At 39.9% G+C, this 20,918-nt stretch overlaps 1 protein-coding gene across 1 annotated transcript; it reads right to left on the reverse strand.

Annotated features, from left to right (window-relative positions):
- Window positions 1-9,990: 9,990 nt before the first annotated feature.
- Window positions 9,991-12,826, reverse strand: LOC113291103 (wall-associated receptor kinase 2-like). Its single transcript, XM_026540675.1, has 3 exons — window positions 11,959-12,826; window positions 11,342-11,509; window positions 9,991-11,246 (listed from the first exon to the last, which is right to left on the reverse strand). The coding sequence occupies exons 1-3, from the start codon at window positions 12,824-12,826 to the stop codon at window positions 10,045-10,047; spliced, it is 2,238 nt and encodes a 745-aa protein (XP_026396460.1). The 3' UTR covers window positions 9,991-10,044.
- Window positions 12,827-20,918: the final 8,092 nt, after the last annotated feature.

The following is a 20,918-nucleotide window of genomic DNA, read 5'->3' on the forward strand; positions in this document are numbered from 1 at the left end:
TATCCAAACTAAAGATCCAATGAATGTTCTTATGAATTTTATGATGATTACATGGGTTCTTCTATAGATTTCATCAAGGGTGTGGTTGTAGGATTTCCTGCAACTACATTTTGGCGCAATAACACAGTTCAGAATGATATACCCTGTTGGTGAATCTAATTTAAAAGAAAATCTGAGGTGGTTAGTGATTCTTCATTAAGAAGAAATTTGTTACCAAAGGAAGATCTTATCTTAACAAGAAATAAGCATAAAATTGTTAAATCAGCAAGAATGGACAAATCGAAAAGCAACCTACAGCAAATCCGAGAACAGATCCAACAAAAGAAAAATTACAAAAACCAAAAAGGTGCTAAAACAAGAGACGAATAAGCAGAAACGATCAACATCATCAAAGCAAGAGAAGGTAGCAGGAGATTACAGTGTAACCTAATAACCAAAACAATTGTCAATGATTTCCATGAAGGAACCACAGGGAAAATACACAAGCGTTATTTTGAAGGAAAGAAAATTATGACGGTAGAAAATCTACCCCCCTTGAAGGATTGGGAAAATCAGAAGATAACATTACAATCAAAGGAGATACCGGAAGAAAACTTAAGGAACACAAATCCTTTGGTAGTTACAGTAACTGCAGCGCGAAAAGAAAGAAATACGGAAGCGAAATTTTCAGATGAATGGGCGATAGATAGAACCTTGGTAGACACGGGAATTCGGTAGATATATTATTCTACCACGCATTCGAAGGAATGGGATATAAGGATGCGGATATGACCTGCTCAACTTATCACATCCATGGTTTTAATAAAACAAAAACAAAGCCAAAAGGAGAGATAACCGCGCGAATACTGTTGGAAGAAATTGAAACACAGGTGACATTGTGCGTGGTTGATGTGGAATCACATTACAATATGCTCTTGGGACGACCATGGATACATGCGATAAAATCCGTAGCATCGATTCTTCATCAATATATAAGGTTCCCACTACCAAGCGGAATAGGAGAAATCAAAGGAAATACTAAGAGTGCGAAGATCTGCAACCAGATAGATGTAAGAAACTATGAAGGACGCGGACGGAAGCGAAAAGATCGCTGGAGAAGAGCAAAAGAATTAAAGAAGGAAAAAGAATTCAGAATATACATGATAAGATCACAAGAAGGAAAGGGAATACCAAGCGAAATTCCAGACAAAGAAGGAGAACCGATGCATAAAATAAAAGAGCCAACACCGTTAGGAGAATCAAAAGCGAATTTTGCCGCATCAGAACCGACAAAATAAATAAATGTTGAAACAACAGAAGAACCAAAAATGTTAAAAATTGGGACCAAGATGGGGAAGGAAGAAGAAGAAAGAACTATCAACATTTTACGCGAATATAAAGACATCTTCGCATGGAGCATGGAAGAAATGCCAGGAATGGATCCTTCTATGGCGTGTCATAAGTTGGACATCAACAAGAATGCATGACCATTTAAGCAGAGGATAAAAAATATAACAACAACATATCATCCTCAGATAGAAGAAGAGCCACAGAAGATGCTTGAGGCAGAATTATAAGACCAGCAAAATACCCAGAGTGGATAGCGAATATGGTGGTGGTGCCGAAGAAGAATAATGGAATAAGGATTTTCATCGACTTCAGTGACTTAAACAAAGCATGTCCAAAGGACAATTTTTCATTACCAGATATACCACAGATGGTTGAAGCGACGTCAGGAAATGACAGGTTATCAATGATGGACGGATATAAAGGTTACAATCAAATTCCTCTGGAGGAAGAAGATCAAGAACATACTGCTTTTTTCGCACCCAGAGGATTATATTGCTATACAAAAATGCCTTTCGGTTTGAAAAATGCAGGTGCGACATACCAAAGAATGGTAGAAAAAGTATTTGCAAAATGGATACATACAACATTAGAAGTATGCGTGGATGACATGTTGGTGAAAAGTAAAAAAGCCGAAGATCATGTTGAAAACTTGAGAGAAATCTTTGAACAGATGCGAAAATTCAACACCAAGATAAATCCAGAGAAGTGCATTTTCGGAGTCGCATCAGGAAAATTCTTAGCATACATTGTATCAAAGGAAAGAATAGAAGTCGACCCAGAAAAGGTACAAGCGGTTCGTGACATGCCAACACCTGTTGCGTTGAAAGATGTACAAAAATTGGATGGACTCCTAGCTTCATTAGGGCGGTTTATTTCGCGTCCATCAGATAAGTGCAAACACTTCTTCGACATCCTAAAGAAGGGGACCAAATTCAAATGGACAGACGACTGTGACAAAGAGCTGCAAAATATAAAGAACCACTTAATGAATTTATCTATTCTGCAGAAAGCGGAACCAGGAGAAGAATTACTGACATATTTGGCATCAACACCGCACGCATTAAGTGCTGTACTGCTACGTTTGGATCAAGGAGTAGAAAAGTCGATATACTACATAAGCAAAACGTACAATGCCGCAGAGAAAAACTATTCAAAGATCAAAAAGCTAATCCTAGCACTGGTTTATGCAACACAAAAGCTTCGTATCAATTTTCAAGCCCATAAGATTAAGGTATTAACAAGAGTACCAATAGAGTCAGTAATGAAAAATTCAAAAAGATCAGGAAGAATCGAAAGATGGAACGCACAAGTAGGGCACTTTGAGATCAAGTATGAAATATTATCTTCACCAAAGTCGCAAGTTATCGCAGATTTCTTGGCAGAGTTCCCATTAGAAGAAGACAAAGGTGTGGAAGAAATGATGGATGTAGATGAAGAGCATGTGAACCTAAAGACTTTTTGACATATCATAGTATATGAGAGATACTAGTGGATGGATCATAGAATGGAGAAGGAAATGGAATTGGAATAGTTTTTATCTCGCCAGCGGGAGCGAGAATGGCATACTCATTTAGGCTGGAGTTCGCGTCCACCAATAATGAAACCGAATATGAAGAGGTGGTGCACGCATTGCAGTTGGAAGTTGAAATGAAATTAGAAGATGCACGGATAACTAGTGATTCACAATTGGTTATTCGCCAAATAGAAGGGACATATAGCACCAATGAACCATCCCTACATAAGTACAAGAAACTTGTTGCGGAGCTATCAACACAAATTTCAAAAATAAGTTGGAGACACATATCAAGGAAAGATAATAGATTATCATATGAATTTTATTTTATTCCATCTATGATGGTAGATCCAATCGCGAGGTGTATAAAGATACAGAAGCTCTTTTCACCCTCTATCAAGAAGGAAGAAGAAGATGATGCAGATGTAATGATAGTAGAAAATGCAGAAGAAGAGAAAGTGAACAAAGCCGCAGACTGGATAACCCAACTACATTTATATTTGGAGAATGGAGAAGTTCCAAGAAATATATTGAAGGCACACAAGTTAAAGAGTCGAGCGAAAAACTACGAACTAAGAGATGGTGTATTATATCGAAGATCATTCCATGGACCATCGCTTAGATGTTTAACGCGAAAAGAGGGTATGGAAATTTTGAAGGCATTACACTACGGGGATGTTGGGGACCATAGTGGAGGCAGATATTTGGCATACATAACAAAGATACAAGGATATTACTGGCCCTACATGCATGAAGACGCGAAAGAAGTATCAAGGCGGTGCGAAGAATGTCAACGTCATGGAAAGAAAATACATGCACCAGGAGGGAACTGAGCTCATCAACAAGTATGTGGCCATTTGGAAAGTGGGGCTTATATTATTTTACAAAGTGGGCAGAGGTGAAAGGGGTGCAGCATATTCGAGATAAATATATATTCACATTCATATTTGAGAATATCATTTGTAGATTCGGAATCCTCGACAGCTAGTTTCCGATAATGTAAAACAGTTTGAAGGAGAAAACATAGAAATGCTACTTAATGCATTCAAAATACAAAGCGGAAAATCCACTCCTTTGTATCCCCAGAGTAATGGACAAGCAGAGGCAACTAATAAGACAATCGTAGATTTACTGAAGAAGAAGTTGGAAGGACACAAGAAAGGGTGGTACGAACAAGTGCATAATGCAATATGGGCATACATAACAACCAAAAGAAAAGCTACAGGAATGTCACCCTTTTGCCTGACATATGAAGTTGAGGCGGTGTTACCAACTGAGGTCATCATTCCTACAACTGAGAAAGAAGCATGGGAAAAGAATTTAAGCACGGATTTGATTTTAAAAAAACTTGATGATTTAGAAGAAAGTAGAGAAATTTCTTTGCAACATGTGGAAAATTACCAACAAAGGATAGCTCAAGAATATAACAAGCGCGTTAAAGAAAGAGACTTTCATCCAGGAGAGCTAGTGTTGCGAGAAATACCGTCCTATCAGAAAGGAAGGGATGGAAAGCTGGAAAAAAGATGGGATGGACCATACATAATAAAGAGAATAGTTTGGCATGGAGCGTATGAGTTGATGGACCCTAAAGGGAGGAATACTAGTCGCAAGCTTGAACATCCATGGAACAGATTATATTTAAAGAAGTACTATCCATAAATCATGCGGTAATGGTCGCACACATGCAGAAAACAATCCCATGTAACTAAAAGTAAAGTATGTGAAGCGGAAGATGCTAATTTATAAAGATTCAACAAAGATAGATTACTCAAACATATGAATAAATTTGAAGATTTCTCTTTTTTAAACATAATTCTCAAAAAGGAAAAAATAAGATCTTAATAGAAGGCATCAGAAGTAAAGACTCCAATTAGGGATGCTAGGAATAAAATTGTGGCGTGCACCCTAGTTTGCATAAATAAAGAGGCAATAATAAGATCTAACACACGTCACAATTGCGAAAACCTAGTTAGCATGGCTCAAGCGAAAGCTACATCGACCCTGGAGCTTGAGTCATGGAGATTTGGGGGTGAAATAAAAGCCAATCCAGGAGAGGCGCCTAAATCGAAAGATTAAGGTGATAAGGTCTCTCCTAGGAAGTGCAGAAACTCGATCAAGGCGCCGAGGTATACGGTTGAGTCAAGAGTGCCTGGGGCGTCTGGAGCGTACCTGGCCGCTCTTGACAAGTCTTGACTATGATGCACTCGGTCCGAAGAAACCCCACTTAGGGTGCGGTCTTGTAAACATAAGACATATCGGAAGAGGGATAAGAGGCCCCGAAAACAACTGGTTGTTGCATCACTGGATGGGAGGATCCCACCCTAACCCGGTAGGCGTAAGCCTCCTTGAAGCGGAAATCAGGGGGAATATAAGGACGACACCCTCCATTAGGGAGCTGAATTGTGTCAAAAGACATAAATATCATGAGGCTTTTTACTCAAGGGAGTATTGAGGCTTGTCGTATTTGCGCGGAAATAAAACCTGCTGAGGCAATAATACAAGAAGATGATAAGGCGAGATCAATGGGTCATTGCATGAAAGTGTAAAGACCGCCTGCGATCTCGTCGCACAGAAGCAATAAACTAGGAAAAATAAGACCTTTAATTAGGAAGGCAAAATAAGACCTCATGAGAAAATTAAACTTCGCATTAACATTGTTTTGCAGGACAAATTAAAAAAGAAGTAAGGCGCACAGAATTACTCACACATTTCTTACAAGGAATATAATAAGGGGCAAGTATGGGAATTAACATAAATAATATATTATCTTCCTTATCAAGAAATGAACGAAAAAAACGGGAGTATGTTTCGAGCAAACCAAAATACATTTGCAAAGACATAAAAGAAAAAGCTAAGCATCATTGGAAGGCATATCTTGATCAACCACAAAAGCATCAACGTTGATCTCGCTGTTAGGATCTTTGGAAAACACTTCATCAGATCCATCCTTTTCAAGTTGGTTTTCTTGAAGGGGAACTTCAAGATCTTCCTCCTCATCGCTCACATGCTCATAATCACTGTCAGGATCAGGAAGCTGCTCGTCATCGCTTATATCAAGAGGTGGAACAGTCACTAAAGGAAGTGATCTCTCAAGGAGAATTTTGTTCACAAGAGTTTGAGCCTTAATATGAGCATCACGAGCGACAACCTTCTCGGCGTTTCTTGTACCAACCTCCATGAAGTTTTGAAGATACGAGCATCTCCTCTCTGATCGATCACGAGAAGAAGTAAGAGCAATTGAGAATTTCGCACGTTCTTTACGAGCCTTAGCCAGATCAGACCTCAATTGAGAAATGGTAGATTGATGCAGCTTCTCAGATTCTGCAAAAGCGAAGCTTTCAGAATCATAACCAGAGCGAAGTTTTCGTAAGGAAAAGATTTAAATAATAATCAAAAATTGCAAGTAAATTGAGGCATTCAGCTCCACGTGACTACCTTCCCTCTGCGAAATGAGATATTGAGCTAACGCAAAACCACTATTCATCATATTTTCCATAGACTCATCAAAATCATCACCAACCAAACCTTTAAAGAGAGAACGAATTTTCTTCTCATCCAAAGAAATAAAAGCCTTATCTTTCATAAGGGAATCATGAGAATCTTTTAACTGCGCGTGTTGTTCTTGAAGTTGGTTCATCTTCACGGTCAAATTTATCTTACTTTGAATAATCTTTTCATTTTGAGCGGTTAATGTCTTTGTTGATTCATCAATATGATTCCTTAACGTACGAAGAGATTGCTCTTGGTTATCACAAATTTTCTGGAGGACAAGATATTGATGCGAAAAAATTGCTTCTTTCTTTAAGAAAGACCGTTTCTCAATGGATGAACCTTGATTCTTATCTGACAAAGTTTGATGTTTTAAATCAGAACTATATAACAATTTAGACAGATGGGAAATCTGGGAACCCAATGTCTCACACTGTTGAGTTAAATGCACATTATCATTTGTTAGATTTTCAATCTGGTTAAGAGAATACGAATGCTCGTTATGTAACTGGTTTATTTGGGTCAGCAACTTCTCATTGTCAGTGCGAGCATCTTCAGCGGCAAATTGAAAATACCTCTCCAAAACGCGCTTATGATTTAAATCTTAATGTGCGAACGAGGAAATTCAAAAAACATGGAGCAAAAAAGATAAATTACTTCTAAAGGGGCTAATAAGAGTGAAGAGAGTTGCACCTCTAAGTTCTTGATTCTTGTTGCGAAGACTTTCGCATTCTAGAGTTACAGTTTGGAGCTCCCCTTTAACTTATTAACTTCTTTCTCTAAAGCGAGTTGTAGCACAGAATTGGTAGATTCAAAATATCTCTCAGTTAAGATCATCCGGCGGTGAGATTCCTAAAAGATAAACAAGGCAAGCGTGAATATGTAGTAAAAGGATTCATATAAAAAAGATATACGGGCAAGAACATTCACCAAAAGATCAATAGCGATATGAACGCTTGGGTCAATATGAGAGAAGATCTCGCTCCTTGTTTCCTTGTTTGGCGGAAAACCGCACAATAACTTACTTAGAGCATCACAGATGCGAATTTAAAGGGGTTAGTAATGGACGACTGAGCGGCATTGATAATATCAGATAAAGCTTGATAAGCATGATCTACTCCCTCTAAGACTCCCTTATAGACAGATATGGACTCCAACGAAGGGGAGGCAAATTTAGAAGAAGAAGGAACAGAAGTAGAGGAAGTGATACTCATAGATGCATGGGCATTAATATTCTTTACAGGAGTAACATTTTCCATAGGTGCGATGTTCTCTACAGAAGCGGGAATGTTCGCAAACAATGGAACATTCACAAAGGTAGAGACAGTCTGATTCACTGATGGTGCGGTTACAGTTGGAGGAGCAGAAATTTCCTTCACCGCATGATCAATTGACACAAATTCCTTAGCAGAAAAAACTTCGTTTAGAGAAGCAGTTATATCCAAAGAAGCAGAGGCAATCAAGCTTTGTGTAAGAGTATCAACATTAAAGCGAGAAGGGACCTCGACTTCCTTACGATCAAACTCAGGAATGATGAGACCCTTGTTGAGTGTGGGGCCTTTGCGAACTCTTTTAGTCTTCAACTTCTTACCGCCAACCGTCTCACACTCGGAATCCTGCGAATAACAACGCAGATAAGAAACAGAGGCAACAATATTGTTTCATAAAAGAAAAAGTATTTCTTACTCCTTTGTTATGCGATGGTTTCCTCTTGAGAGATTCTTTGTCTTTCAAACTTGAAGAAGAATTAGGATTGGGAATTATAAATTTGGTATGGCGAACTTTTGCTGAAACAGAACCAGTATGGGAATTAATATAACAACAAATTAGTACTATGATTCTAACAAGAAGATTGAAAAGATCAGTTTCAGCATAATCAGAAAGAAAGAAAAGATCAATAAAATCGCAATCAAACCTTTTATGAGAATCCATAGAAACAGCAGCAGAATCAAGTTTGAGATCTCAAAAGATGAAGATGAAGAAATTTGAAGAAGATGAAGATTTGCAGAGGATTCACAGAAACGAGAAGGGAAGACGAAATAAAAAAGAAAAAATTATCTCTCTTCAAGCTTGGTTAATAAATAGATGAAAATGATGACCGGTTAAATTTGAACGTGCCGGTAAAAAGGAGAGAAAATTAGTACGTGTATACGGGAATATGAAAAGGTGAACGGATGCGGCAGAGTAGATTGGGGTTTCTCATATCGCTCACCTTTTCATATTCCCGTCAGGACTGAGCGAAGACAACCGCATTTTGCCTCTTCTCATATCAAAAGAACGATATGAGAAGAGGTAAAATGTAAGAGTAAAATACCGCACACCTATAAGATATGCGAAATAACGACCGTCAGGACTGAGCGAAGACAACCGCATGTAGTGTATCCAGAATGACGCAACAGATGGCGTCAGTTTAGTCACGAGAAAAGTGTGAAGAGTCATGCGATGTTAAGAATACGTGCGAGAAGAGTCAATGTAAGTGTGCGTTAACGATGCACGCCAGATCCGAAGATAAGGGCTTTATTAGCTGTAATCCACTATGTAAATCCCTATATAAGGGACCGAGCGACCTTGTATTGAGAGAGATCTTTTTGAGAATTTAGACAAGGAATTTAGGAGAGAGAAAAATTGTTTGTTCTCCAAATTAGAGTTTTCTTGTTATTTTGTATCTAAACTAAAGATCCAATGAATGTTCTTATGAATTTTATGATGATTACTTGAGTTCTTCTATAAATTTCATCAAGAGCGTGGTTGTAGGATTTCCTGCAAGTACACGAAGACTACATTTTAAAAACAGGCTATAGTGCATAACAACTAACGGGATACTATCAAATAAGAGACTCCTCTAGTCCTCTTCATCCACGATAGTTAAGCCTTCATGATTTTTCTAAAGTTCGTTAAGCATTTCATGACAATCAGTCTTCGAAGACGGGAAGCCAAATCCCATAAGAGTAGCTAACTCCTTGAGACTTGGATCTGAAATCTTATAAGGATCATTCTAATCTTTCGGAAAAATTTTCATTCTTGTACTTAGCGTGCCATTAGGATATAACCTTGTAGCTTTAGCTTTCGAGCTAAATTTACGAATTGAACCCAAATTTGGCTTGGACGATGACGATTTTTGTGCAACTAATTTCTGAAATTTCCACTTGTAACTGAGATGTAGCCACTTCCTCTTCTTCTCCCAGCCCTCGCAACTAATTTACAATTTAGTTCTACTTTGTAGAATTTTCTTTACATATATAATACATATATAATTTTAAATCAAGTGGCAATTCATTTAGTTTGGAGGAGCTAGATTGATAGATAAGATTTGACTTGGTTATATTATATGGCTTAATTATGGATTGGTTAGTTTTTCTCTAATAATATCCTGCCTTTCATTCAAAAAGAAAAGGAAAATGGTAATTATCAATCAAAAATAAATAAATAAATAAAAAGTGGTTGCTCACTTCCATTGATTCGTGATTTTGACTGGCTGACAAAATCGTACATTCTGTCTTGACTAAATGCAGAACCGGCTTTACTTTGGCTGCTCGAAAGATTTAATTTGATGACATACTTAATGCAAGGCAAAAAGCTGCTGTTGGGGAGTAAGAAAAGAATCTGTTTGACCATTAGAAAAAAAAAAGAGTGTTTGACAGTACCTACAGAACGTTTTCACGTACCCATTTGAATTATTACATATCATCCACAACTGACAAATATAAGTACACTCACGGTGGGATGTTCATAGACATAGTCATATTTGTCTCCATATACGGATCAGCAGTTAATGGCACAGGGTAAAGATCACCTGCCTCAAGTTCGTTAGTTTTCTCATTACCATCACCATGATTTGGATGACGATAATTAATCCCAGGTGTCTGTATATCTAGCATCCTCCTCAAACCTTCTAGCTCCGCTGCTACTTCAACCATCGTAGGCCTATTTTTACCTTCCATGTTTAGACATCTTTCTGCGAGCTTTGCTACTATAAGAATTTGATCTTCCTGTCCCTCATTCAAAACTCGAGCATCAAGAAGCTCGAACATTCTTCTATCTCCCAATGATGATATGTAATACGTAGTAAAATTTCGTTGTTCTTCAGATCTATCAAGAAGTAATGGTTTTTCTCCTGTTAAAAGCTCAACAAGAACAACACCAAAACTGTAAACATCACTTTTCTCTGTCAATTGGCTGGTTAGAAAGTACTCTGGATCCAGATATCCAATCGTGCCTTGTACTAATGTGGTCACTTGGGTTTGGTCAAGAGGAACCAACATTGATGCTCCAAAATCTGATACTTTCGCTGTGTAATTTTCGTCCAAAAGGATGTTGGCCGACTTCATATCTCGGTGGATAACCGGTACACCGGCAGCAGAATGCAAATATCCAAGTGCTGAGGCAGTTTCAGCTGCAATCCTCAAACGACCTTCCCAAGAAATAGAAGAAAATCCATTAACCTTGTGATAGAGATGATGGGAGAGTGGGCCATTGGAAACATATTCATACACAAGCAGCGGGACTTCAGTTTCCAAACAACATCCCAATAGTTTTACCACGTTTCGATGGTGGACTTGAGTTAGAATGACAACCTCATTGATGAATTGCTCAATCTGGCTTTGGTCAACTATTTTGGACTTCTTAATAGCAACTACCCGATTATCAGATAAAGTTCCCTTGTAAACTGTACCAAAGCCTCCTCGTCCGAGTATTAGATTCTTGTCGTAATTGTTAGTAGCTTTTTCTAGCTCTTTTGCTGTAAATATCTGCGTTGATTGCACGCCATTTTCATGTGAGCATATTTGTTTTTGTAGTTGTAAACCACCATTCTGTAGAAAGAATTTATCTTTGAGCTTGGCTAACTTTCTTTTCCTTATGGCTAGAAATAACCAAGAACTGACAATAATTAAAGACAGGAAGGCTACCCCGGTACCTGCACCATCAACATGAAGTTAGCTAATTGATGTAGTCAAAGCGCATAGCTAGATCATGTATGCTGGTCTATTTAATAAGGTAACTTGATCATACCAACAGCAACTTTTATGATAGGAAATTCTTTGTTGGGTGTGCAACCATTTCCATCTTTCCTTCCATCTCCAGAACTGCCTTTTGGACATGTACAACCATAACTCCCAACAACATTTGTGCAATCCCCTTCACAGGGGTTGTTTTTTGGATCTTCACACTCATTCACGTCTAAAGAGCCCCTCATAATCAGGAATAAATAACATCGTCAATTAGAAGCAAAGACAAGGAAATATATTTCTACTACATCAATCTATTCTTATACTGTCAGCAAATGCAAGTTTTTGGTCGCCTGAACTGGTACATAAATGAAATACCTAGGGCACATTTTGGCTTGAGGGTCTAGTTGGCAAGTTTTATATGCTGGTAGAGGGAATAGAGCAGACAGTAGTATATATAACTTGCATTTAGTTAGCTCAAAACAACAGTCTGCTTGTAGAGGAATAGAAGATTATTTAGCATGCTAAGCACTATGAGTATTGGCAATAATACCTTGGCTACTATCCATATACCTAAAAACACTTCATTGCACACTAGGCCAGTGGGATTAATCAATCATGCATATATAATTCCCTACTCCCTAGTAAAAAAATCAAGCATGTATATGATATAAATGGTACCTTGACATCCAGGACTGAAATAAGGGTTCCCCTCGTAACCTTTATTGCAAGTGCAACGATATCCAAGACCATTGTCAGAATTGATGCAGGAACTGTTGTATTCCTGATGACATACAAAAGTGGCCAGGTTTTTTTGAGCTTCTTCGCATGTCTTATTCCCTATTGCCCAATTAAGCACAACAGGTATTGGCACGTCTTTATTCCCTTCCTTATAGATTAGGGAAATGTTTCTTGGAGGGTTTAGAAGATCAGTTGCAGGATTGAACTTGTAATGATCCTTCTCAGCCATAAATATTGAACTACAAGGATTGAAAGTCCACACCTGAGTGTGATTGAATGAGCTCATCCCTATTCCTGAAAATTGTGTTTGACCCTTGGGGAATTCAATTTGGCAACACCCACTACCAGTGCAAGAACCTGCTTGATCTAACACATTTTCCCTGCTATCACATACTGAATCACATTGTCTTGTATAATTTCTGACATGATCATTCATAAAGATAAAACCAGATGTATCACAGCCGACCGCGAAGACTCTGTTTTTGGTATTGGAAAATGTGAACGGACTCCTAGTGAAATCGACAAACACAAAGCGCTTGAAAGATGTTAGCAAAGTACCAAATTTATCAAAACATATGGTGGTTTGCCATGTTTTGAGCCGAATTTCTGACTCGTCGATACTTAGAATTTCAAGGTCCCATTCCACAGTTCCACCCATTAAAGCATAGAACTGTTCATATTTACCTCTGCCCGATACCAAGAAGGGTTTTGGAGGATCATAAGTGGTATTACAGTAAATGCTGAAACCATAGCTCCCAAGTGCTCCATCAATGGAACAATCGCTACCTGATGAAGATGATGATACCATTCCAAAGGGGTAAGGAATGCTAATGTTTCCGCATCTAGATTGGCAACCAGGCTTTGTCCGAAAGAATGACGACGATGATAAAACGAATGTGGCCCGGCAACAGATGATGATAATCAGCAGCTGGGATAAGAATTGTAGAAACATGATTTTTTTTTATTTATTTTTCAGTGATTTATGCTAATGAGTATTATAGAGTTGCGGTATATGCTTAAATAGAATTGTCTTATATCTAATACAATGAAAAACGTTTCAGACATGAGTCTCGCAAAACAATCGGGTTTAGGTGAAAAAAACGCTTGAATGGAGGAGTTGACTTACAGAGAGGCCAATTGGTCATCTGAGCTGATCAAGCAAGACGGGGGACAAAATCATTAACTTTTGATTTATTTGTTGTATATGTGAAATATTAAAATCAAATTAAGAAAATTTCTGTACTGATGAGAATGGAAAATCGATCAAGAAAATTTATAAATACAACAGTGGTGACGAAAATGAAGTATCCAAATTTATAAAATACGACTGCTGTAGACGTGGTCCTTTTCCTCTGTTCATTGTATAATGTCTCCGTTGCTCTTTTCGGAGTTGATTTCTCGCAAGAAAGAGAATGATTAGAACCTTTCTTTTTCATTTGTTTTAGTGGGGAATCATTTGACTTCATGAATTTCTATTGAGACACGGTGTTGAGAAAGTTGAGACTGATTAGGAAAGTTGAGACTGAGTATTGAGACACGGTGTTGAGACTGATTAGGAAAGTCTCAGTTATACACGTCTCTTAGAGATTGTTTAGGAGAGTCCTATATAATAAGACTTCTAAACTCGGTAACAAATCCGAGAATCCGGGATGTGTATGGAATGTACTTTGATTAGGACTCTTTATATTGATCTAGAGATAGAGTCGTATTAGGAAGTTATTTCTTTCCCAAGTATGAATCATATATATATAAATGATTGTAAAAGTGTTAAGAGGATAATAAGAAAGAAAGATATCAGATTCTTAACATGGCATCGAGAGCCAGTTTTGAAACCTAAAAAAAAAAAAAAAAACTAAAGATGGTCAATGAGATTGAATCATCAAAAGGGAAGATGATGGAATATGATACACAGAAGAAGAATCCTGTATATCATCTAGGATCGAGTGATGGACCAGGAACTATCATCACTCCAATAGTTATGAGAGGGAATAATTATGATGAATGGGCTAGAGCCATAAGAAGATCGCTGATAGCCAAGAGAAAATATGGCTTCATTGATGGAACCATCAAGCGACCTGAAGATCCAGATCAGTTAGAAGAATGGATAGCAGTGCAATCAACGTTGGTGTCATGGATTGGTAACACGTTGGAGTTGTCGGTAAGATCAACCTTGGGAGATTATGAGGATGCAAGTCTATTATGGTCACACCTGAAGAGAAGATTTTGTGTTGTTAGTGGAACAAGAATATGTCAACTAAAAGCATCTTTAAGTGACTGTAAACAGAAGAAAACAGAGGGAGTTGCTATATATTTTGGCAGATTGAACAAAATATGGGATGAGATGGTGACTTATATGAAGATACCGCAATGCAAGTGTGGACAATGTACATGTAATATTGCATCTCAGGTAAGTATGTTAAGAGAAGAAGATTTCTTGCACTATTTTCTTATTGGGTTAGATTCTGTATACAGTTCTTTGCGTGAACAATTGCTTGCAAGGGAACCATTGCCGTCTGTAGATGTTGCGTATCAAACCATTGTGAACTCAGAACGCCTGAAGATTGGAGATGGAGTAGTACCTACAGAGATGCAGGGAATATTATGGCCTTCAAAGTGCAAGCTGATCAACGCCTACTTAATAGTGCTTATGATCCCACCAAGTACTGCAAAACTTGCAGCAGACAAGGACACTCAGATGATGGATGTTTTAAGATCATTGGATATCCAGAATGGTGGGGAGACAGACCAAAGAATGGCAGAGGAGGAAGAACTGGAGGAAGAGGACGTGCTGGAAGAGGAGGTAGAGGACAAGGAGGGAATCCTGTCCGTGCTCATAACCTGCATGTTTCAACAGCAAAAGAGTACTGGTACGTCATCAGCTGATGAAGCGTGTCTAGTAGGAGTTACACAGCACAGTCAACAGGTGATGGAGTTTTTAAACTCAAGAAAGTCGGGTTCTCATCTACAAGGTAAAAAGAATGAAACATCTTGGATTGTTGACACAGGAGCAACAAACCATGTTACGTATGAACTTCTTAACATGATAAATGTAAGAGATATTAGGGCATGTTCGTTGGATTGCCTGATGGAAAGTATGCATCCTCTGAGAAAATAGGAACTGTGATTCTTCCTGGTGGATTGAAACTTGAAAACGTGCTTTATGTGCCAAAGATAACCTGTAACCTAATTTCAGTCACACAACTTATTGATGAGATGAGTTGTATTATTCAGTGTACTAACAAATTATGTCTTATACAGGACCGGTCTACGAGGAGGATGATTGGAGTGGCTGAGAGACAAGGTGGACTATATATTTTCTGTGGTGTGCCGCATGTTGAAGTTATGGCTGTGCGTGAAGATACATATGAGTTGTGGCATCAACGTATGGGACACCCTTCAGAGAAAGTTTTGCAGAAGTTGCAAGGTGTGAGTAGATTAATCAAAAAGAATGATGCTTGTGATATTTGCCCCGGGCAAAGCATCGTAGAAGCAGTTTTTCTAGTAGTTTGAGTAAATCAGATTGTATTTTTGATTTAGTTCATAGATTTATGGGGTCCTTATAAGATCCATTCATCATGTGGAGCTCAATATTTTCTGACAATAGTGGATGATTTTTCAAGAGGTGTTTGGATTTATTTAATTCAGAATAAAACAGAGTTGAATCAATATTTCGTGAATTTGTTGCTCTTGTGAAGCGTCAATTTAACAAAGATATTAAAATTGTTAGAAGTGATAATGGAACGGAATTTAATGCATTGCGTGGTTATTTTAAGACTAATGGAATAGTCTTTGAGACGTCATGTGTAGGTACTCCTCAACAAAATGGAAGAGTAGAGAGAAAACATCAACATATAATGAATGTAGCAAGGGATTTAAGATTTCAAGCAAGCTTGCCGAAATGGTTATGGGGAGAGTGTGCATTGACAGCAGCGTACTTGATAAATCGTACGCCTACACCCATCCTAAATAATAAAACACCATATGAAGTATTGTTTGGAAAACCACCTATATATAAACAGTTGAAGGTGTTTGGGTGTTTGTGCTATGTACATGATCAAAATAGTAAAGGAGATAAGTTTGCTAGTCGAGGACGGAGGTGTGTGTTTCTTGGCTATCCATATGGTAAGAAGGCATGGCAAGTTTATGATCTAGACACAAGAAAATTTATGGTGTCTCGAGACGTGAAATTCTATGAGACACAATTTCCATTTAAGACTGAGTTGAATGGTAAAACAGTTGAGACGGACATGATTGGGAGCTCTAGAAGTCATATAGCGACTGATGTTGCTGGGACTACAACTGAGACTGACCGTGATGGTGAAGAGTGGAGTGATGATGAAGAGTACCTATCCGCTGGCGGTGAAGAAACTGCAGAAAAACAGCGACAGACAGATGAAGATATCGCAGTGCAAACTGCAACACCTGCTGAAGATGTAGCTGTTCAGCGTCAGACTACAGCGTCAGAAAGTCAGACAGTTGTGAACAATGATGGACAAGCCACAGATGCTGCTGTTGTGAATGAAGATTTAGGTAAGGGGAAGCGTCAGAAGATTTCCTCGAGTAGGCTAAAGGGTTTTGTGACACACACCATTAGAGAAAATAGTCCATCTCACTCTCAATCATCACAGTCATCATCCTCAGGTACACCTTATCCTTTGACATATTATGTTAGTTGTGACAGGTTTTCTGACATGCATAAAATTATATTGCTGCATTATCTGCAAAGTCTGAGCCGAGGAATTTCAGAGAGGCAATGAAACATCCAGGTTGGAGGAAAGCAATGGCGGAAGAAATACGGGCCTTAGAAGAACAAGGCACATGGGATCTAACAGAATTGCCACCTGGTAAGAAAGCTTTAGGAAGTAACTGGATATATACGGAAAAATATGATGAAAACGGGAATTTGGTGCGTTTAAAGGCGAGACTTGTGATTTTTGGAAATCATCAAGTTGAAAGATTAGATTACAATGAGACGTTTGCACCAGTGGCAAAGATGACAACTGTTCGTATGTTCTTGGCTGTAGCTGCAACTAAACAGTGGTATGTGCATCAGATGGATGTGCATAATGCGTTCCTACATGGAGATTTGGAAGAGGAAGTATATATGAAAATACCACCAGGATTTGCTAAGGGTAATCCGAATATGGTGTGTAAGATGAAGAAATCGTTGTATGGCCGAAAACAAGCACCGCGGTGTTGGTTTGCGAAGCTATCAACTGCATTGAAGAATTATGGGTTTCGGCAATCGTACTCAGATTATTCTCTCTTTACTATGATGAAGGGAAAGATGCAACTTAATGTGCTGGTGTATGTTGATGATTTGATTATTGCAGGGAATGATCTAGTTGCGCTTACACAATTTAAAGCCTACTTGGGTCAATGCTTTAAGATGAAAGATTTAGGAAAGTTAAAATACTTCCTAGGTTTGGAAGTGGCTCGTAGTAAACAAGGTTTCTACATATGCCAGAGGAAATATGCGTTGGATATTATAATGGAGGCAGGTTTATTGGGTGCGAAACCTGCAGTATTTCCTATTGAAACCAATCATCGTCTTGCTTTAGCAACAGGAGATTTGCTTTATGATGTAGAAAAGTATAGAAGATTGGTTGGACGTTTGATATATTTATCTGTCACCAGACCAGATCTTGCTTACTCAGTGCATATCTTATCTCAGTTTATGCAACGACCTAAAATAGAGCATTGGGAAGCAGCACTTCGTGTGGTTAGATATTTGAAAAAGAATCCTGGACAAGGAATTCTGTTGCGCTCTGATAGTAGTTTAACCTTGAGAGGTTGGTGTGATTCAGATTGGGCAAGTTGTCCTTTAACTAGGCGTTCACTGACGGGATGGTTTATTTGTCTTGGAGATTCGCCAGTATCTTGGAAGACTAAGAAGCAACAAACTGTGTCTCGTAGCTCGGCTGAAGCAGAATATCGTTCCATGGCGGCGGCTACATGTGAATTGAAATGGTTGAAACAATTACTCAGTGATTTGAGGGTTTATCATACACAAGCGATGAGTCTTCTTTGCGATAGTCAATCAGCTTTATATATTGCGAAGAACCCTGTTTTTCATGAAAGAACAAAACATATTGAAGTGGACTGTCATCTAGTAAGGGATGCGGTAATACAAAAGATTATTCTACCTTCTTATACTCCTACCACAATGCAGTTGGCGGATATATTCATAAAGTCATTGGGAAAAGCTCAGTTCCATGCTATTTTATCCAAGATGGGCATTTGTGACCGGCATGCTCCGTCTTGAAGGGGGGGGGGGGGGGTATTGAGACACGGTGTTGAGAAAGTTGAGACTGATTAGGAAAGTTGAGACTGAGTATTGAGACACGGTGTTGAGACTGACTAGGAAAGTTGAGACTGATTAGGAAAGTCTCAGTTATACACGTCTCTTAGAGATTGTTTAGGAGAGTCTTATATAATAAGACTTCTAAACTCGGTAACAAATCCGAGAATCCGAGATGGGTATGGAATGTACTTTGATTAGGACTCTTTATATTGATCTAGAGATAGAGTCGTATTAGGAAGTTATTTCTTTCCCAAGTATGAATCATATATATATAAATGATTGTAAAAGTGTTAAGAGGATAATAAGAAAGAAAGATATCAGATTATTAACAATTTCTCATTGCTTTTTATCAACTTGCTGAAAAGGATGGAGCTGCATTTCAACTTGCTTACACGACTGACGACCCAATCCTATTCTGCATTTCTATTATGCTAGTAGCTTTGTTTGGTTTTACTCAATTACTCTTTCACATCATCTTGCTTTCTGTAGTTTTCTTTTCATGGCTGATATTACAAAGTATGGTAATAAATCACTCAGTGACATCGACACACACTAAGATGGACCATACGGCCGAGATTTGACCAGTAAAACTTAGTGGCCCCACGACTCCAAAGACGATTGTGGTAATGGTAAATAAGATAAATAATCCTTCGAGATTTGAGGGTCTGCCACGTCCAATTATTTGGATCTCTTCAGTCTTGACAATAGTCGGGGTTGAGTTTCAAAGTTCTTCGCACAACCATAACAAAACAAAAAAATAAAAAATAAATCTATATTTGTTAGGTTTGATAACATTTACTATATGGCGCATGGATACAAATTTGTTTCTGGTATTTGTTTTTCCAAAAATAGAAATCATAAGCAGAAGTCAGAAACAAAACTATTTTGCTTCACCAAAAACTGACTTTTCTGCTTTTATAAGTTGTTCCGAAATATTATTGTCAAACTGATTTCTGACTTTCTGACTTCCAGAAGTCGAAAAACAACTTTTTAGTGTGCATTCAAACGCGCTAGTTGATGGTGGTTTTTAGGTTAGGGTTAAAATCGTAAAACCTTAGTCTGACGTGACGTCACTCTGTAAGGAAACGGAGTCGTGAGTACCAATATCTCCACTAGCACATTTATTGAGCCTTTCAATACGTCTACGAGAAATTTACCAGGGTACCTTTTTTTTTATATATCTATACGCTATGTTCCACGACAGAACCCTCAAGTATCGACTGGCATTGTCTCCGCACATGCCAGCCGCGCATGCTAGCCAAGTGTGCCAACGGCATGCCAGCCAAACCTCCGCACCAAAGGCATGCCAACCATGCCAGCCGCCCCACCGTGCAAACGCCATGCCAACCATGACAGCCGCACCTCCGCGCCAACGGAATGCCAACAATGCCAGCCACATCTCCGCGCCAAAGGCATGCCAACCATGCCAGCCGCACCTCCGCGCCAAAGGCACGCCAACCATGCCAGCCGCATCTCCGTGCCAACGGCATGCCAACCATGCCAGCCACACCCCCGCGCCAAAGGCATGCCAACCATTCCAGCCACACCACCGTGCCAACGGCATGCCAGCCACACCTCCGCGCCAAAGGCATGCCAGCCGCACCACCGTGCCAACGGCATGCCAACCATGCCAGCCACACCTCCGCGCCAAAGGCATGCCAACCGTGCCAACCGCACCACCGTGCCAACGGCATGCCACCCATGCCAGCCACACCTCCGCGCCAAAGGCATGCCAACCATGCCAGCAACACCACTATGCCAACGGCATGCTAACCATTCCAGCCACACCTCCGCGCCAAAGACATGCCAACCATGCCAGCCACACCTCCGTGCCAACGGCATGCTGCCACACCTCCGCCCCAAAGGCATGCCAACCATGCCAGCCGCACCTCCGTGCGAACGACATGCCAACCATGCCAGTCACACCCCCGCGCCAAAGACATGCCAACCATGCCAGCCACACCACCGTGCCAACGGCATGCCAGTCACACCTCCGCGCCAAAGGCATGCCAGCCGCACCACCGTGCCAACGGCATGCCAGCCACACCTCCGCGCCAAAGGCATGCCAACCATGCCATCCGCACCACCGTTCCAACGGCATGCCAACCATGCCAGCCACACCTCCGTGCCAAAGGCATGCCAACCATGCCAGCCGCACCATCGTGCCAACGACATGCCAACCATCCCATCCACACCTATGCGCCAAAGGCATGCCAACCATGTCAGCCGCACCATCACGCGCTAAATGCATAACCATGCCAGCCGCACCGCCGTGCCAAAGGCATGCCAGCCGCACCACCGTGCCAACGGCATGCCAGCCACACCTCCGCGCCAAAGGCATGCCAACCATGCCATCCGCACCACCGTTCCAACGGCATGCCAACCATGCCAGCCACACCTCCGCGCCAAAGGCATGCTAACCGTGCCAGCCGCACCATCGTGCCAACGACATGCCAACCATCCCATCCACACCTATGCGCCAAAGGCATGCCAACCATGTCAGCCGCACCATCACGCGCCAAAGGCATAACCATGCCAGCCGCACCGCCGTGCCAACGGCATGCCAAAGCCATGTCGGTCATGCCTCCATGCCGCT

The sequence above is a fragment of the Papaver somniferum genome, chromosome 6 (genome assembly GCF_003573695.1).
Source record: "Papaver somniferum cultivar HN1 chromosome 6, ASM357369v1, whole genome shotgun sequence".
Classification (NCBI taxonomy): domain Eukaryota; kingdom Viridiplantae; phylum Streptophyta; class Magnoliopsida; order Ranunculales; family Papaveraceae; genus Papaver; species Papaver somniferum.

What these genes read in the sequence shown, in the direction of transcription:
- LOC113291103 (XM_026540675.1), bottom strand. Translation starts at nt 12,826, where the DNA reads ATGGTATCATCATCTTCATCAGGTAGCGATTGTTCCATTGATGGAGCA. An exon ending in TTTCAGTCCTGGATGTCAAG is followed by an intron (nt 11,510 to 11,958) that starts GTACCATTTATA and finishes GGGGCTCTTTAG; the next exon opens with ACGTGAATGAGTGTGAAGAT. An exon ending in TATCATAAAAGTTGCTGTTG is followed by an intron (nt 11,247 to 11,341) that starts GTATGATCAAGT and finishes TTGATGGTGCAG; the next exon opens with GTACCGGGGTAGCCTTCCTG.